The sequence below is a fragment of the Dicentrarchus labrax genome, unplaced genomic scaffold (genome assembly GCF_905237075.1).
Source record: "Dicentrarchus labrax unplaced genomic scaffold, dlabrax2021, whole genome shotgun sequence".
NCBI classification, from domain to species: Eukaryota; Metazoa; Chordata; class Actinopteri; family Moronidae; genus Dicentrarchus; species Dicentrarchus labrax.
Window position 1 is genome coordinate 1,239,440 of NW_026136715.1, and position 17,500 is coordinate 1,256,939.

The 17,500-nt window shown below is 40.1% G+C and overlaps 1 protein-coding gene and 2 long non-coding RNA genes across 9 annotated transcripts in view; 1 reads left to right on the forward strand and 2 right to left on the reverse strand.

Moving 5' to 3' along the window:
* LOC127378083 (uncharacterized) overlaps positions 1-877 on the reverse strand; it is a 1,814-nt gene extending 937 nt beyond the window's left edge. For 4 of the 5 annotated variants that reach the window (XR_007887816.1, XR_007887814.1, XR_007887815.1 and 1 more), the window contains exons 1-2: positions 596-877; positions 1-360 (exon numbers count right to left, since the gene is read on the reverse strand). The exon at positions 1-360 is cut by the window's left edge. This is a non-coding gene — a long non-coding RNA (uncharacterized LOC127378083). The remainder of the gene's footprint in view (positions 361-595) is intronic. The other variant, XR_007887817.1, reaches the window with a different exon arrangement.
* Positions 878-3,372: 2,495 nt separating this feature from the next.
* The window catches only part of ptpn18 (protein tyrosine phosphatase non-receptor type 18), a 21,152-nt gene continuing 7,024 nt past the window's right edge, over positions 3,373-17,500 (reverse strand). For 2 of the 3 annotated variants that reach the window (XM_051426602.1, XM_051426604.1), the window contains exons 3-16: positions 16,705-16,781; positions 16,080-16,175; positions 15,911-15,949; positions 15,565-15,633; positions 15,286-15,348; positions 14,332-14,474; positions 13,872-13,938; positions 13,504-13,581; positions 12,105-12,197; positions 9,005-9,057; positions 7,520-7,645; positions 6,534-6,736; positions 6,366-6,455; positions 3,373-3,852 (exon numbers count right to left, since the gene is read on the reverse strand). In XM_051426602.1, the coding sequence (XP_051282562.1) occupies positions 3,779-3,852; positions 6,366-6,455; positions 6,534-6,736; positions 7,520-7,645; positions 9,005-9,057; positions 12,105-12,197; positions 13,504-13,581; positions 13,872-13,938; positions 14,332-14,474; positions 15,286-15,348; positions 15,565-15,633; positions 15,911-15,949; positions 16,080-16,175; positions 16,705-16,781 (1,271 nt within the window). In that variant the 3' untranslated portion in view covers positions 3,373-3,778. The remainder of the gene's footprint in view (positions 3,853-6,365; positions 6,456-6,533; positions 6,737-7,519; positions 7,646-9,004; positions 9,058-12,104; positions 12,198-13,503; positions 13,582-13,871; positions 13,939-14,331; positions 14,475-15,285; positions 15,349-15,564; positions 15,634-15,910; positions 15,950-16,079; positions 16,176-16,704; positions 16,782-17,500) is intronic. The other variant, XM_051426603.1, reaches the window with a different exon arrangement.
* Positions 5,942-6,332, forward strand: LOC127378085 (uncharacterized). The gene is made up of 3 exons (XR_007887819.1): positions 5,942-6,042; positions 6,096-6,147; positions 6,252-6,332. It is a non-coding gene; the product is annotated as an uncharacterized LOC127378085 (long non-coding RNA).

Consider the following 17,500-nt stretch of genomic DNA (forward strand, 5'->3'; position numbering starts at 1 on the left):
CTCTTCACATCTTCATCTCTTCACCTCTTCATCTCTTCACCTCTTCATCTCTTCACCTCTTCACCTCTTCACCTCTTCATCTCTTCACCTCTTCATCTCTTCACCTCTTCACATCTTCATCTCTTCACCTCTTCATCTCTTCACCTCTTCACCTCTTCATCTCTTCATCTCTTCACCTCTTCACATCTTCATCTCTTCACCTCTTCATCTCTTCACCTCTTCACCTCTTCATCTCTTCATCTCTTCACCTCTTCACATCTTCATCTCTTCACATCTTCATCTCTTCATCTCTTCACCTCTTCACATCTTCATCTCTTCACCTCTTCATCTCTTCACATCTTCACCTCTTCACATCTTCATCTCTTCACATCTTCATCTCTTCATCTCTTCACCTCTTCACATCTTCATCTCTTCACCTCTTCATCTCATCATCTCTTCACCTCTTCACATCTTCATCTCTTCACCTCTTCACCTCTTCACATCTTCATCTCTTCACATCTTCACCTCTTCACATCTTCATCTCTTCACCTCTTCATCTCTTCACTCTTCACTCACCTCTTCACCTCTTCATCTCTTCATCTCTTCACCTCTTCACCTCTTCACCTCTTCACCTCACCGTCAGACAGCCTTTAGCTAACAGCGGACAACAACCAGCAGCAGTTCAAACAGTGAAGTTCCACATGAACTAACTCAGAGCTAAAATCTGTTTTTATTACACTTTTTCTCAATTGTTTACACACAAATACTGGTACTTGAGACACAATGACCACAACATGTAACTAATGCACCAACCCTCTGAACCAATTCTGCTAAACTACTACTTTGTGTTGGTTGGGATGTACACTGTGAACATTGTTTTTGTGGGAAAAATAAAATATATTTGTTACTGTGTATTTGTGTGTTCTGAGTATAAAAACAATATTCTCAAATATTTTACAACACACTTATGTATGTACTGTCTGTAGTAAGTGTAACACTGAACAAAACATAGGCCTAAGTCATTATGATGAATGGAGAAGAAGTGTTTTCCATTCAGTGTTTTCCATTGAGCACATCAGTGTTCAACTGGTTCTTAGAAATGTCTGTTCATAGGATGGTTTGTGTGTCATTAGAAAACAAAATACCAGTTTGAGAAGAAATAACATTGTTTGAATGTAAAGTTTCATTTTGCAGGAGAATTGTGTTTTTGTGTGTGTGTGTGTGTGTGTGTGTGTGTGTGTGTGTGTGTGTGTGTGTGTTTGTGTCAAGAGTCCTATGCTCACAGCATAGCATGATGGGAGTGCAGGAAGGTCCTGTGGTTGCAGAGGATTAACACACACACACACACACACACACACACACACACACACACACACACACACACACACACACACACACACACACACACAATGAAAACATACAAAGACACAATTACAGTGTGTACAGGTTGTGTGTGTGTGTGTGTGTGTGTGTGTGTGTGTGTGTGTGTGTGTGTGTGTGTGTGTGTGTGTGAATCACCTCTGGTATCTTTCGTAACTTGATTCAGATCTGATGATGTCACTCACACTCACACACACACACACACACACACACACACACACACACACAGTTTTGCCAGAGCTTTAATTGAAACCATCTTCGTCCTCTCAGTGTCTCACTGTGTGTTTCTCTCATATTGGCTCTGGATGTGTGTGTGTGTGTCTGTGTGTGTGTGAGTTACTGTGTGTGTGTGTGGGGGGGTTTGTGGGTGTGTGTGTGTGTGTGTGTGTCTCCCTCTCTCCTGCAGCTGTTTGCTTTCACTCTGCTGCCTCCTGGTGGTCAGCAGTGGAACTACGTGCTGAGGTTTCAAGTTTCAAGTATTTGGGAAATGTATTCCTACACAGTATTCCTACATAGTATTTACAGTATTTTACTTTTTGTTTGGCAGAACTGAAAGACTACCAACACAAGGTGGTCGGGAATGTCTTCTGTCTCCTGAACAGGAAACTGAAATCATGAACATAGTCCTAGAAAATAACGCCATAACATTACGGCAAATCCAAAGAAAAATAATAGAAAACAATGAGATATTTCAAAATATTGATAGGGTAAGCTTATCAACACTGGACCGTGTCCAATAATCTGAGGATGAAGCAGGTCTACAGGGTGCCATTTGAACGCAATATAATATAATAATATATATAATATTATTAATATAATATAAACTACGATATAACTATGTGCAAGTGAGTCCTATACAATCCCACAATTAACACATACTCTCAACACTGTATAAATTATACATATTTCAGTATTGTAATCATAATGATTGTGCTTCACAATAGTGACCACTCCATGTCTATTTCTGATATTGTCTGTATGTGTGTTTCAGAGAGTCCTTGAGCTAGAGGTGGCTGCAGTGGAGCACCAGTTCATCTTCATTGATGAGGTTGGATTCAACCTCACAAAAACACGAAGGAGGGAAGGAATATCATCGGCCAGCGGGCCATTGTTGAAGTCCCTGGCCAGCGTGGAGGGAACATCACAATGTGTGCAGCGATTACCCACCACAGCGTCATCCATCACCATGCTACCCTTGGCCCCTACAACACTGCCCATCTGATCACATTCCTGGACACCTACACAACACACTCATTCCACCAGATCAGACTGACGGCCCAGAGCAGCTCAGGTTCGTTGTCATTTGGGACAATGTAAGTTTCCACCGGGCTGCTCTGGTAACTGGTTCACTGATGGAAAATGTATGACCGAAATCCACAAACGCATATACCCCTTCTCCAACCTATGGGAGACGCATGTGGAGATATAGCAGTTGATGCTTTTCATGGCTGGATTCGCCATGCTAGGTGATATTTCCCCCGCTGCGTGGCGTGGATGAGGTGCTGTGGCCAGACCGAAACAGAAGAGAGGATGCAGCATAGTTTTTTTTAATTTATTTTGTTACTGTAACTGTATACAGTAAATTCTTGTTTTGTATGTGCAGGTCTGTGTTGGTTGGGATGTACAGTGCGAACATTGTTTTTGTGGGAAAAATAAAATATATTTGATCTGATTTATTAATATTACAGTATTAATATTACTTTCTACAGTAACTAGCAGTGTAACTCATTACTGATACATACTTTGGCCCCTTTACTGAGCTGAAATCACATCCTCAGATTATTTGTTGGATTCTGTTTGTTTTTGTTTTTGTTTGTTTTTTAGCATTAGCTGTGATCTGGCTGGCTAACTTTAGCTTGCTTGCTAACGTGGAGAAGAAAGCGGCGTTGGAAAAACACGCTGCTCTTAAAGTCTCTATAGTTCACCACAAATACACTAAAACTACATGTGAACTAAAATCAATAAAAACTACACTAGACAGAAAACTGGAAACAATAAAAAATAAAATAAATATTAATATAAATAAAGTTTATTATCATTATTATAATAAGTTGAGTCACATTTCTTACAACCAATAATCAGAATAACACACACGTTGAAAAACACCAGATTTTCCCTTTATAGTCAATTATTAAAGAGTTCACCACAAATGTTTTTTAAATTATTTTTACTGTTGAGTTCTGTGTGAACTGGGAACTCTGGTCCAACAGATAAAACCTCTGTGCTTTGAATGAAGTCCAGTCTGTTGTTCAGAGGTTAAATCTGTGATGTTCACACACATATTTTAATAATTCACACACTGCCCAGAAATATGAACAGATTTCAGCCTCACAGTCGCGCTCGCTGCAGTTCAACTAAAATAACTTTAATCCAGTCAAACAGTGAACCAGTTGAACCAGTTGAACCAGTTGAACCAGTTTCATCTCTCCAGTCGGCTCCACTCAGCAGGAGGATCTCTGGGTCCTCGGGGCTTCTGGATGCGACAATTAAACCCTGAAAAATACAAACACACAAATACAGAGTTAAACATGGTCTCAGATTGTAAATGATGTTTAATGTATCTGTATAATCAGTGTGTGTGTGTGTGTGTGTGTGTGTGTGTGTGTGTGGTGTGTGTGTGTGTGTGTATGTGTGTTTGTGTGTGTGTGTGTGTTGTGTGTTTGTGTGTGTGTGTGTGTTGTGTGTGTGTGTGTGTGTGTGTGTGTGTGTGTGTGTGTGTGTGAGCAGTGTGTGTGTGTGTGTGTGTGTGTGTGTGTGTGTGTGTGTGTGTGTGTGTGTGTTGTGTGTTGTGTGTGTGTGTGTGTGTGTGTGTTGTGTTGTGTGTGTGTGTGTGTGTGTGTGTGTGTGTGTGTGCGTGTGGGTGTGTGTGTGTGTGTGTTGTGTTGTGTGTGGGTGTGTGTGTGTGTGTGTGTGTGTGTGTGTGTGTGTGTTGTGTTGTGTGTTTGTGTGTGTGTGTGTGTATGTGTGTTTGTGTGTTGTGTGTGTGTGTGTGTGTGTGTGTGTGTGGGTGTGTGTGTGTGGTGTGTGTGTGAGCAGTGTGTGTGTGTGTGTGTGTGTGTGTGTGTGTGTGTGTGTGTGTTGTGTGTTTGTGTGTTGTGTGTGTGTGTGTGTGTGTGTGTATGTGTGTGTGTGTGTGTGTGTGTGTGTGTGTGTGTGTGTGTGGTGTGGTGTGTGTGTGTGTGTGTATGTGTATGTGTGTGAGCAGTGTGTGTGTGTGTGTGTGTGTGTGTGTGTGTGTGTGTGTGTGTATGTGAGCAGTGTGTGTGTGTGTGTGTGTGTCAGTGTGTGCAGTGTGTGTGTGTGTGTGTGTGTATGTGTGAGCAGGTGTGTGTGTGTGTGTGTGTGTGTGTGTGTGTGTGAGCAGTGTGTGTGTGTGTGTGTGTGTGTGTGTGTGTGTGTGTGTGAGTGTGTGTGTGTGTGTGTGTGTGTGTCATTGTGTGAGCAGGTTGTAGTGCAGCTTTGTCCCTCTGCTGTCTGTGGACTGTATGTGTCTCTATGTGTCTCTATGTGTCTCTATGTGTCTCTTCGAGGGTTGAGGGTCAAAGGTTGTGACCTTTAAGGCCAGGACACACCAACCCGACGGCCGACTGTCGACAGAAAAGCAGTCGGACGGATCAGTCGGCTCCCGTCTCCCCGAGTCGGTCAAAGAAGTGCCTCCAAACACACCAAACCGACGCCGACTGGGGCGTACGTTGTGCGTGTGCGCGAGGCGTAATACGTCCCCGTAACAGCAGGCGGCGCTAATCTGTGTTCTCAACACAAAAAACTGAAAACCGGAAAGACGGATCGCTGTAGACGTCGTAAACACAGAGCACGCTGTCGTCAGTCACTGTTTCCATCAGAGAGTGTTGATGGTAGTCAAGAAGGATCGTTATTGTCATTACTCGCTGAACGGAAACTGCGTTAATAAATAAACGTACGCTCCAGAGTGTCTGGCTAGTTGCAGCTAGCTGGCTAACATTAACTTGCCTGCTGGCTAAAGCTATCGCTAGCAAAACACTTTCTGACTGGATATGTTAATTGGCTAACGTTAGCTTCCCCAGCTAACAAGATCCATGATACTAACTGATGTATTGTGACAAACTGTATTCTCATGAATAATGTAGCAGTGCAAAGCTAATGGTTTCTCCTAGCAAAGAGCGGTGTGTGTCGCGGGGCATCCAACAAGCTAACTGTAGCTAAGCTAACTGGGGTTGGCCATTAAATACATTAAATACATTAAATACATTATAAGATTTTAAATTCAGCATCAGGGACCGACGTCTCAGTGACGAGCTGAAGCAACAACCAGTTAGAAGAGTTGGATTTTGTTAGATTTAGTGAATTAAAAGCAGCTGTGAAGCAGACGTACTGTCCCTTTAAGGAGCACAGGCGCACTGTCCCTTTAAGGAGCACAGGCGTACTGTCCCTTTAAGGAGCACAGGCGCACTGTCCCTTTAAGGAGCACAGGCGCACTGTCCCTTTAAGGAGCACAGGCGCACTGTCTCTTTAAGGAGCACAGGCGTACTGTCCCTTTAAGGAGCACAGGCGTACTGTCCCTTTAAGGAGCACAGGCGCACTGTCTCTTTAAGGAGCACAGGCGCACTGTCCCTTTAAGGAGCACAGGCGCACTGTCCCTTTAAGGAGCACAGGCGCACTGTCCCTTTAAGGAGCACAGGCGCACTGTCCCTTTAAGGAGCACAGGTGTACTGTCTCTTTAAGGAGCACAGGCGCACTGTCCTCTTTAAGGAGCACAGGCGCACTGTCCCTTTAAGGAGCACAGGCGCACTGTCCCTTTAAGGAGCACAGGTGTACTGTCTCTTTAAGGAGCACAGGCGCACTGTCTCTTTAAGGAGCACAGGCGCACTGTCCCTTTAAGGAGCACAGGCGTACTGTCCCTTTAAGGAGAACAGGCGCACTGTCCCTTTAAGGAGCACAGGCGCACTGTCCCTTTAAGGAGCACAGGCGTACTGTCCCTTTAAGGAGCACAGGCGCACTGTCTCTTTAAGGAGCACAGGTGTACTGACCGATGCCACCAGGTGAACACGGGTTGGTCGAGTCTGAGACCGAAGAGGAGAAATCTTCGTAATCGTCGTCCGCCTCTGAAAGATGATCAGCTGGAAGAGAGAAGAGTCGTTTATCTTCCTCATCATCATCACTTCTATCTTCCTCACATCCTCTCCTCTCCTCGTTACCTGCAATCAGCTGATAGTCTCCATTGTTGCCTAGTGATGCTGGCCCCTCCCCCAGCCTGTGATTGGCTGGTGTTGCCATGTCATAGATGGGCGTGGCGGAGTGCTGCAGGCTGAGGCCTTTAGCTCGCGGTCTGACCGTGCTGTAGACCGGAGCCGCTGCTCCCATGGCGTCGTTGTCATAGTGATGAGACGAGGGCAGCGACCTAAGGGTTAAATATATAATATATAAATATATAAATATATAATATAAAGACACATAATACTAATATATAATATATAAATATATAAATATATAAATATATAATATATAAATATATAATATATAATATATAATATATAATATATAAATATATAAATATATAATATAAAGACACATAATACTAATATATAATATATAAATATATACATATATAATATATAATATATAAAGACACATAATACTAATATATAATATATAAATATATACATATATAATATATAAATATATAAATATATAAATATATAATATATAATATATAAATATATAAATATATAATATATAAATATATAAATATATAAATATATAATATATAAAGACATTATACTAATATATAATATATAAATATATACATATATAATATATAAATATATAAATATATAAATATATAATATATAATATATAAATATATAATATATAATATATAAATAAACATATAATATATAAATATATAAATATATAATATATAATATATAATATATAAATATATAAATATATAATATATAATATATGACATATAAATATATAATATATAATATATAAATATATAAATAAACATATAATATATAAAGACACATAATACTAATATATAAATATATAAATATATAATATATAATATATAAATAAACATATAATATATAATATATAATATATAAATATATAAATATATAATATATCAACGTCATGGAGCCGAGCCCACTGCAGTTGAGGCGTTCAGGTGTGTCTTTACCTGCTCGCACTGTTGGATCTGGGCGTGGCTACAGTAGAGTAGGCGGGGCCTGATGAAGGTGGGTGGGAATGTTTGGGTTTGTTGACCACAGCGTACGTGTCATTCATGGCCGGCTGCTGAGGCAGGCTGCAGGGAGGCAGAGCAGTGATGTAAGCTAACAGTTTCCACCTGTTTCCAGTCTTTGTTGCTAAGCTAGGCTAACATCGTGACTCCACAGTGGTGGGCGGAGCCGCGCTGTGGGCGGAGACCGACAGTGACAGGATATAAACTGACACAAACAGAGCCTCCAGGTTATAGACAGCACCGGACTCTGGCTAACATCTGGAGCTGAGCATCCGTAACAGTAATCACACATGTGAACTCCAGGTCCCATGATGCATTGCAGAGCTGAGGCTGGAGAGTGCAGCCGTTGTTGTGTCAGTTTGTCGCAGCTGTGTATTTACATCTGCAGCAGGAAGTTACACTGCTCGCCACTTCCTGCTGCAGCCGTGTGACCGCAGTCGCCATGGTTACACTGGTCCTAACCAGTGTGGCCTAACCAGACGGGTCTCAGAACCGCCCGAGCAAATCTCTTCACCTTCACCTCCTCATTCACTCTCCTCCTCTCCTTCCTCTTCTCTTCCTCCTCCTCTCTCTCTCTTCACACCCTCTTCCTCCTCCTCTCCACTTCTGTTATTCTTTTCTCGTTTCCTCTTCCTCCCTCTATTCTTAATCCACCGCCTCCTCCTCCTCCTCCTACTTCTCCTTCCTTCCCTCCTTCCTCTGCTCACTTTCTTTCCTCACATTACTTCTTTTTCTTCTTTCCCCTCATTTTTATTTCCTCCCCTCTGCCCTCGCTCTCTGCTGCGTTTCCATGGTGACGTGGTAACATATGGGGATGGAGGGATGGAAAAGGAGAGTGAGAAAGTGTTAATTTAACACCTCGGGGTGAGACATACTATCAGTCTGTCTCTCTCTGACAGACAGACAGACAGACAGATAGACAGACAGACACAGACACACAGGCAGACAGATAGACAGACAGACAGACAGACACACACACACACAGACAGATAGACAGACAGACAGACAGACAGACACACACAGACAGACACACACAGACAGACAGACACAGACACACAGGCAGACAGACACAGACAGACAGACAGACAGACACAGACAGACAGGCAGACAGACAGACAGACAGCACGACAGACACAGACATGAAAAAGAGAAAAAAAAAAAAAAAAAAAAAACAGACAGCAGCAGGCAGACAGACAGACAGAGCACAGACAGACAGACACAGACACGACAGCAGACGCACACACAGACAGACAGGCAGACAGACACAGACAGTCAGACAGACAGACAGACAGACACAGACACAGACACAGACAGACAGACAGACAGACACACACAGACAGGCAGACAGACAGACAGACAGACAGACACAGACACACACAGACAGACAGACACACACAGACAGACAGGCAGACAGACAGGTACCTCTTGGTGTAGGAAGCAGGGGTTTTTGTGGATTCTCTCTCTGGTTTCTTCAGCTGGTCACAAAACAGAAAACAGAAAACTGTTTTTTATTTTATTCGTCTGAAAAACTCCGAGTTCAGTTTCCAGTCGACTGCAGAGGAATTAGAAAACATTTATTTATTGACATTTATTGGTGTTTAATTGGTTGATCAGCTGCTGGTGAAGTTTAATGATTCATTAAAGATTATTATTAATAACAGCTGGGAACATAAACGTGATATAAGGATTAATAACTATATATAATTATATCTTTTATATTCAGTATGATGATGTGATGGTGAAACTAATAAAATGTACATACGATGATTTTACAGCGAGTGAGTTACGTTCACAAAGAGTTGTTTGTTTTTCCTCTAACTACAGTTTTATGTTAACAGTGAGAACACCTCCTCTGGATTCTGAGAACATGAAGTTGTTGTTGGTTCCTGTCGTCTGTGCAGCCGATGAGTTTAAACAGCGATGCTAAAACAGGTCAGTCTGAGGCTGCGTTCAACAACAAGGTGTCAAACTGCTCGCAGCAGCTTTCACACGTCTGCAGTTGTTAAACTTACAACAGTTTGGTTTGTAGTTCAGAAACGTATTCTTCACTTTGTGTAACGCTCACTATTATTATAATTATAATAATTATTATAAAAATACAGTATAATTAAAACAGTTAATAGAAGTACAGCTGAAATAATTAGTCCATTAATCAATTAGCTAATGACTAAAATCAACTATATTAATTGTTGATGTCAGTTTTCATGTAAACATATTATTATTATTATTATTATTATTATTATATTTATGATTCTGAATGTAATATTTATGATATTCGGTTGCAAATTAGCTTTGAATGAATGTTTTACAGTGTTTTATATATTGTTTTACAGTGTTTCATAGTGTTCTACAGTGTTTCATAGTATTGTACAGTGTTTTACAGTGTTTTACAGTGTTTTATATATTGTTTTACAGTGTTTCATAGTGTTCTACAGTGTTTCATAGTATTGTACAGTGTTTTACAGTGTTTTACAGTGTTTTATATATTGTTTTACAGTGTTTTACAGTGTTTTATATATTGTTTTACAGTGTTTCATAGTATTCTACAGTGTTTTACAGTGTTTTACAGTGTTTTATATATTGTTTTACAGTGTTTTACAGTGTTTTATATATTGTTTTACAGTGTTTCATAGTGTTCTACAGTGTTTTACAGTGTTTTATATATTGTTTTACAGTGTTTCATAGTGTTCTACAGTGTTTTACAGTGTTTTACAGTGTTTTACAGTGTTTTATATATTGTTTTACAGTGTTTCATAGTGTTCTACAGTGTTTTACAGTGTTTCATAGTGTTCTACAGTGTTTCACAGTGTTCTACAGTGTTTCATAGTGTTCTACAGTGTTTTACAGTGTTCTACAGTGTTTTACAGTGATTCATAGTGTTCTACAGTGTTTTACAGTGTTTCATAGTGTTCTACAGTGTTCTACAGTGTTTTACAGTGTTCTACAGTGTTTTATAGTGTTTTATATAATGTTTTACAGTGTTTTATATATTGTTCTACAGTGTTTCATAGTGTTCTACAGTGTTCTACAGTGTTTCATAGTGTTCTACAGTGTTCTACAGTGATTCATAGTGTTTTACAGTGTTCTACAGTGTTCTACAGTGTTTCATAGTGTTCTACAGTGTTTTACAGTGTTCTACAGTGTTTTATAGTGTTCTACAGTGTTTTACTGTTCATGTGTTTTAAGTGTTCTACAGTGTTTTACAGTGATTCATAGTGTTTTACAGTGTTCTACAGTGTTTCATAGTGTTCTACAGTGTTCTACAGTGTTTTACAGTGTTCTACAGTGTTTTATAGTGTTTTATATAATGTTTTACAGTGTTTTATATATTGTTCTACAGTGTTTCATAGTGTTCTACAGTGTTCTACAGTGTTTCATAGTGTTCTACAGTGTTCTACGGTGTTCTACAGTGTTTCATAGTGTTCTACAGTGTTCTACAGTGTTCTACAGTGTTTTACAGTGTTCTACAGTGTTTTATAGTGTTCTACAGTGTTCTACAGTGTTTCATAGTGTTCTACAGTGTTTTACAGTGTTCTACAGTGTTTTACAGTGTTCTACAGTGTTTTATAGTGTTCTACAGTGTTTTATAGTGTTCTACAGTGTTTTACAGTGATTCATAGTGTTTTACAGTGTTCTACAGCGTTCTACAGTGTTTCACAGTGTTCTACAGTGTTCTACAGTGTTTTATAGTGTTCTACAGTGTTTTACAGTGTTCTACAGTGTTCTACAGTGTTTCATAGTGTTCTACAGTGTTCTACAGTGTTTTACAGTGTTCTACAGTGTTTCACAGTGTTCTACAGTGTTCGCACTCGGCTGTATAGCTGATTACTTCCTCCACCAGTTCAATGTCTTTGTAAATATCAGTGTTTCCCTGTTTGATTGAGTAATATGTTCGTCTGTCCTTCGCTGAGCTCCGTTTACAGTTTTAACTCTCAGACACAATCGAATCAGTGACATTAGTAAGACCATTAAACAATAAATCACAGTGAGATTAATTAACCTATGAACTATTGAATCCAGGAGGAATAATGTGAGTCTGTACAGTCGGATCCCTACAGAGACAGACCTTTAGTTCAACCACAGCCGTAATATCACTATCACTCTCCACCAGACTCCAGAGACACAAACACTCATTTTACCTTCAGATCATCAGAACTTCATTAAAGTGGACAGAACCAGAATCAAACTGACTGAAACTGTCTGGGTGGAGCTACTGTATCTCTACAGAGAGCTGTGTGCTGATATATATTAATGTTTATATATATATATATATGATGTTCCTATGGTTATAATTTGAAGTGAACCTACCTGTATCGTCCTCTTTAGTCGCAGTAGATGAACTCCTGTTAAATGTTGAACACTTCTCTCTGTGTCTCTTTCTACTCTCAAACTGCAGCAGTGAATTTACATACAGGAAGTCAGCGTTGTGAACCACTTCCTCTTTCTGAGCTCTCACACAGCTTCCTCCACCAACCAACATACTGATTTAATCAACACGCTCAAATCAAAGGTGTGTTTTTACCTCGGGCAGGTTGCTGTAGAGCCGACTGCGGTCCGTCTGCAGGATCTGCTCAAACATGCAGGTGACGGCCGTGAAGATGAACTGGTACTGATCCTGCACACAACACAACGATGTCACCAGATATTATCCCCCCCTGAAAGTAAACCATCACTTAATGAGTCGAGAGTGAACGGGTTGTGGTGACTCCCCTTTTTTTTTAAGGGGGGGGAAGGAAAAAATCAACACAGAGTCCACAACACAGAGTCCAACACAGAGTCCACAACACAGAGTCCAACACAGAGTCCAACACAGAGTCCACAACACAGAGTCCAACACAGAGTCCACAACACAGAGTCCACAACACAGAGTCCAACACAGAGTCCACAACACAGAGTCACGTCAGCAACACAGAGTCCAACACAGAGTCCACAACACAGAGTCCAACACAGAGTCCAACACAGAGTCCAACACAGAGTCCACAACACAGAGTCCAACACAGAGTCAACACAGTCCAACACAGAGTCCAACACAGAGTCCAACATCCACAACACAGAGTCTACAACACAGAGTCCAACACAGAGTCCACAACACAGAGTCCAACACAGAGTCAACACAGAGTCCACAACACAGAGTCCACAACACAGAGTCCACAACACAGAGTCCACAACACAGAGTCCAACAGAGTCACAACACAGAGTCCAACACAGAGTCCACAACACAGAGTCCAACACAGAGTCCACAACACAGAGTCCACAACACAGAGTCCACAACACAGAGTCCACAACACAGAGTCCAACACAGAGTCCAACACAGAGTCCACAACACAGAGTCCAACACAGAGTCCACAACACAGAGTCCAACACAGCCAACACAGAGTCCACGGTATCACAGAGTCCACAACACAGAGTCCAACACAGAGTCCAACACAGAGTCCAACACAGAGTCCACAACACAGAGTCCACAACACAGAGTCCAATCACAGAGTCCACAACACAGAGTCCAACACAGAGTCCAACACAGAGTCCAACACAGAGTCCACAACACAGAGTCCAAAGTCAAAGCTAACATTAATGCTAAGCTAGTGGAACATATTGTCTGATTGTGCTGTTAGCTGGCTAACATTAGCTTGCATGCTCAGTACTGTTGTAGCTAGATAAATACTATCTGAGTGGCTGTGTTAGTTAGCTAACGTTAGCTTCCCCAGCTAACTTATGTATTCTGATAAACGATGTTGATTTTAGACAACAATGAAGGATTGAATGAAGCTAAGCTGCGGTTGTAGCTGGCTGTGTCTCGGTTGCTCGGTGGGTCCGGCACCGGTTGCAGGTTGCACAGTTAACAACAGTTTAATGACAGTTGTAGAAAGCATTTGGTTCTTCTGATGAATGAACTGAAGTTAGAGCTTCGTGCTGTGACGTACTTTAGTCTGGACTGCAGAGGGTCTTTGTCTGCGGATCTCCAGGACGATGTTCATGATGCTGAAGTCCGATGTGATCTGCTGCACGAGAACCAAACAGGAGGATGTGAATGAGATATAACAATACATTAAGATCTCACGGTCCATAACGTTAGCTGTACTTTAACAAACTCCTTCCAGAACTTTGATCAGATATCCGTCGCAGCGCCCCCTACTGGAATACACGTGATAAACTGGCGTGGAAGGTGACCACGGCCCACTCTGACGGCTCGGGCCCGTCACTGGTTACAGCTGTAAGGATGAACTCTGAGCACCGAGTACTGCAGCGTTTACAGCTAACGGTGGCCACGTGTTGTGTTAGCGTGCGTTACCTTGGTAACCAGCAGGTCATGGATGTAGTCGAGAGCACAGATGACTCCTGTCCTCCCACAGCCTGCACTGTGACACACACACACACTCACACACACACACACACACACACACACACACAGGAACAGATGCAGCGTGCATGTTAGCTGTGCCATCGTTAGCAGGTGTTACCTGCTGCATATTCACAACCTCCTGCTTTCTGCTTGTGGGCGTGTGTGTGTGTGTGTGTGTGCGTGCGTGTGTGTGTGTGTGTGTGTGTGTGTGTGTGTGTGCGTGTGTGTGAGATAAGCTGCCATATGTGTGATATGTCCTGTTGAATGTTAATGACCATCTGACCTGCGATCTGTACTGCTGGCAAAAACAAGCGTCAGTAATGATGTGGAATTAACAGCCGTTTAGAGGCGGAGTGTGTGTGTGTGTGTGTGTGTGTGTGTGTGTGTGTGTGTGTGTGTGTGTGTGTACCTGCAGTGTACCAGCACAGGCGAGGTGTGTGTTCCCTGGCTGTGTCTGACTCTCTCCAGCAGGTCCAGGACTCCTGCAGCCTCGTAGGGAACGTCATGATCCGGCCACGACAGGAACTGATACTGAATCAGTGAACGGCTGTCCTGGAGGAGGAAGAGGAGGAGGAGGAAGAGGAGGAGGAAGACAGTGTGTCCATCACAGAGATATTTATGAACATCTTACTTTCACTTTTGTGGGCAAAAAGTGAAATGTTACAAAAGAAGTCGGAGTTTGTTGAGAAAGTGCAGTTGTTCAGGGTCCTGGTGCTGAAGAAGTTCTGTCAAAGGTTCTTAATTAATGAGATTGTAAACATTAATATATATCAGCACACAGCTGTTGTCTCTGTAGAGATACAGTAGTTCCACCCAGACAGTTTCAGTCAGTTTGATTCTGGTTCTGTCCACTTTAATGAAGTTACGATGATCTGAAGGTAAAATGTGTGTTTCTGTCTCTGGAGTCTGGTGGAGAGTGATAGTGATATTACGGCTGTGGTTGAACTAAAGGTCTGTCTCTGTAGGGATCCTTTCCATAATGCTTAATGTTAGTTTACATTGCAGCTCGTTTTATGAATATTGTCACATCTAATTCTGTAAATTAAGTTTTTATTTCAACCAAACCAGAGTTGCTGATTGTTGGAAAGACTAATAAAGACGGTTTTGGTGAATTTTATTTTAATTATTATCTGCTAAAATGAGTGGTTTTATTAATGGAGTCTGGTGGGCTGTAGCAGACATTGTTTGGGTCTGTTGCTGTAGTGCTGTAGAGTGAAGTGTGTTTGTAACCTTTAAGTCATTGCAACAGTTTTACATTGAGTGAATGTAGAAGATAAAAGGACATAATGTGTGAGGTCACTGATAATCTGCTGTACAAGCACAATATAATAATCATAATATAATATTATATATTATATGTAACCTGCTGGTATGAGACAGTCAGATTTCTGACCACCAGGTCTTCATTAGGACGAGTCTCCCCCTGCTGGAAACACATAGGAACAACACATTTTATCAGTCAGTGATAGATTTTTATTTAATTACATTATTTGTCAACTTTAGATACTTTTCAGATTGAAAGTTTACATAAAAAAACACATTTGTGTCTTTGATCTTAACACCAAAGTCGTCTTTCAACGTTTGAGTTAAATTACTGAGAATAATAATTAATAATAATGAGTTATATCAGTGTGTTTCTTACGTTGCAGACGGTAAACGGTCCGAATGACGCAGACTGATGAGCTGGACTCCAGTAACACTCACACTTTTTCTACAGAGGAGAAAAGGTGACAAACACACTTTAACAGTTCATTTATCTGCAGACGCTGGATTCAGTACGGAGGCTCGATAAAGACGGAAGGTTAAAGAACGACTAATATAGATGTTAATAAATCTTTATGGTGAGTTAAAGTGATGAGATAATAAATAAAAATAGACTTTCTATGTCAAAATTATAATGTAGTAAAATCACATCAGTGATTAAAAACTAATAAATAATTTGTTACGATCAGAACATGAACACTTATTAATAGCTGAATTGATTTTACCTTTCCCATCTCTATTTCTCTGCAGGCCATGACTATCACCTGAAACACACACAGACATTAGTCAGGGCCTCCTTGTTTAAATGTTAACAATAAAAGTTATTGATCAGTGACTGATGGTGTGGCTCAGACTAATTGCTGGGCAGTAATTGGTTCAGGTTTGGTGTTGGACCTTGACGTCGTGCTCCCAGATCATCCTCCAGAAGTCGATCAGCGTGGAGCTCAGAGGACCCTGAGAGGCGATGTACCTCTTGTCTGCCGACGCCCCCTGCAGGACAAATACCAACATTACAACAACAAGAGAGACGCACACAGAACAACAAGCAACAGAATTAATCAGGGGTTTCTCCTCTTAATGAACAAATTAATGATAATTCTTCAATCGACTAATTGATTAATGGACTAAAAGTTTGAGCCGTATTAACTGTAGTTTCATTAATAATAATAGTTCTATAATATTGTCTCATAAAGTAACCGTCAGTGTTGTATTATCAGCCTCTGTGATTATTTTATTTATTTATTCATTGTATTTTTTAATGTCATTTAATTTATCTTTTTATTTATTTTTTGTGCTGCTTTTTATTCTTATTTAATTTAATTTAACCCGATTGTTTGTTTACAGACAGGATGTAAATATAAGAGAGAAAAATAAATAAATATACAATCAGACAACAAATAAACAGAAAGAAGAAAGAAAACAACAACAAAAACAAAACATCCATTGCAGGTTTTTAATAGTGTTCAACGTATAAACCTTAATATTCTCTTATTATTGTTTAGGATGAAGGACGACTCACCTTGATGAAGCTGGCGTTGATGTAATCAGAGTCACAGTCTGAGGTCAGCAGAGACAACACAACCCGAGACTGGTCATCTACACACACACACACACACACACACACACACACACACACACACACACACACACACACATTTTTCAGTTTTAGAGCAAAATCTCAATTTACAGCACGAGAGCACCACCTGTAGGATATAATATATATAATATATATAATCTGTCTTTATAATGAGAAAGTTTCTCATTATTCAATATCTCAGTTTTGTTTTTAATGTTCAACAAATGAGCCACATTGAGTTCAGAGAATCAACCAATGAATCGATAATTACCTAATAACTGGTAGAATAACACACATTGATTAGACCTTGTTCCAGTTATAATAGTAATTAAACGTTTTATCTAAAACAATAAATTAGACCCTTTATGTTATTTATGTTTCGATGGTGACAATAAGGCCACTGAATCATTATAGTCAGTTTAATATGTTCAAATATGATAAAATGATATACAATATATAATATATTTAGTATATTTATATTATATTATATATGATATATATAATTATATATATAATATATTATATATATATAATTATATATATATTATTTATATATAATATATATATAATATATATATATAATAATATATATTATATTTAATAGAATATAAATGTTATAATGCAGCTGACTCATCCTTTAACTTTCTATCATGGAAACAGTTCATAATCAGATCATATGGCTCTCTAACGAGGAAGGAAGGAAGGAAGGAAGGAGGGAAGGAAGGAGGGAAGGAAGGAG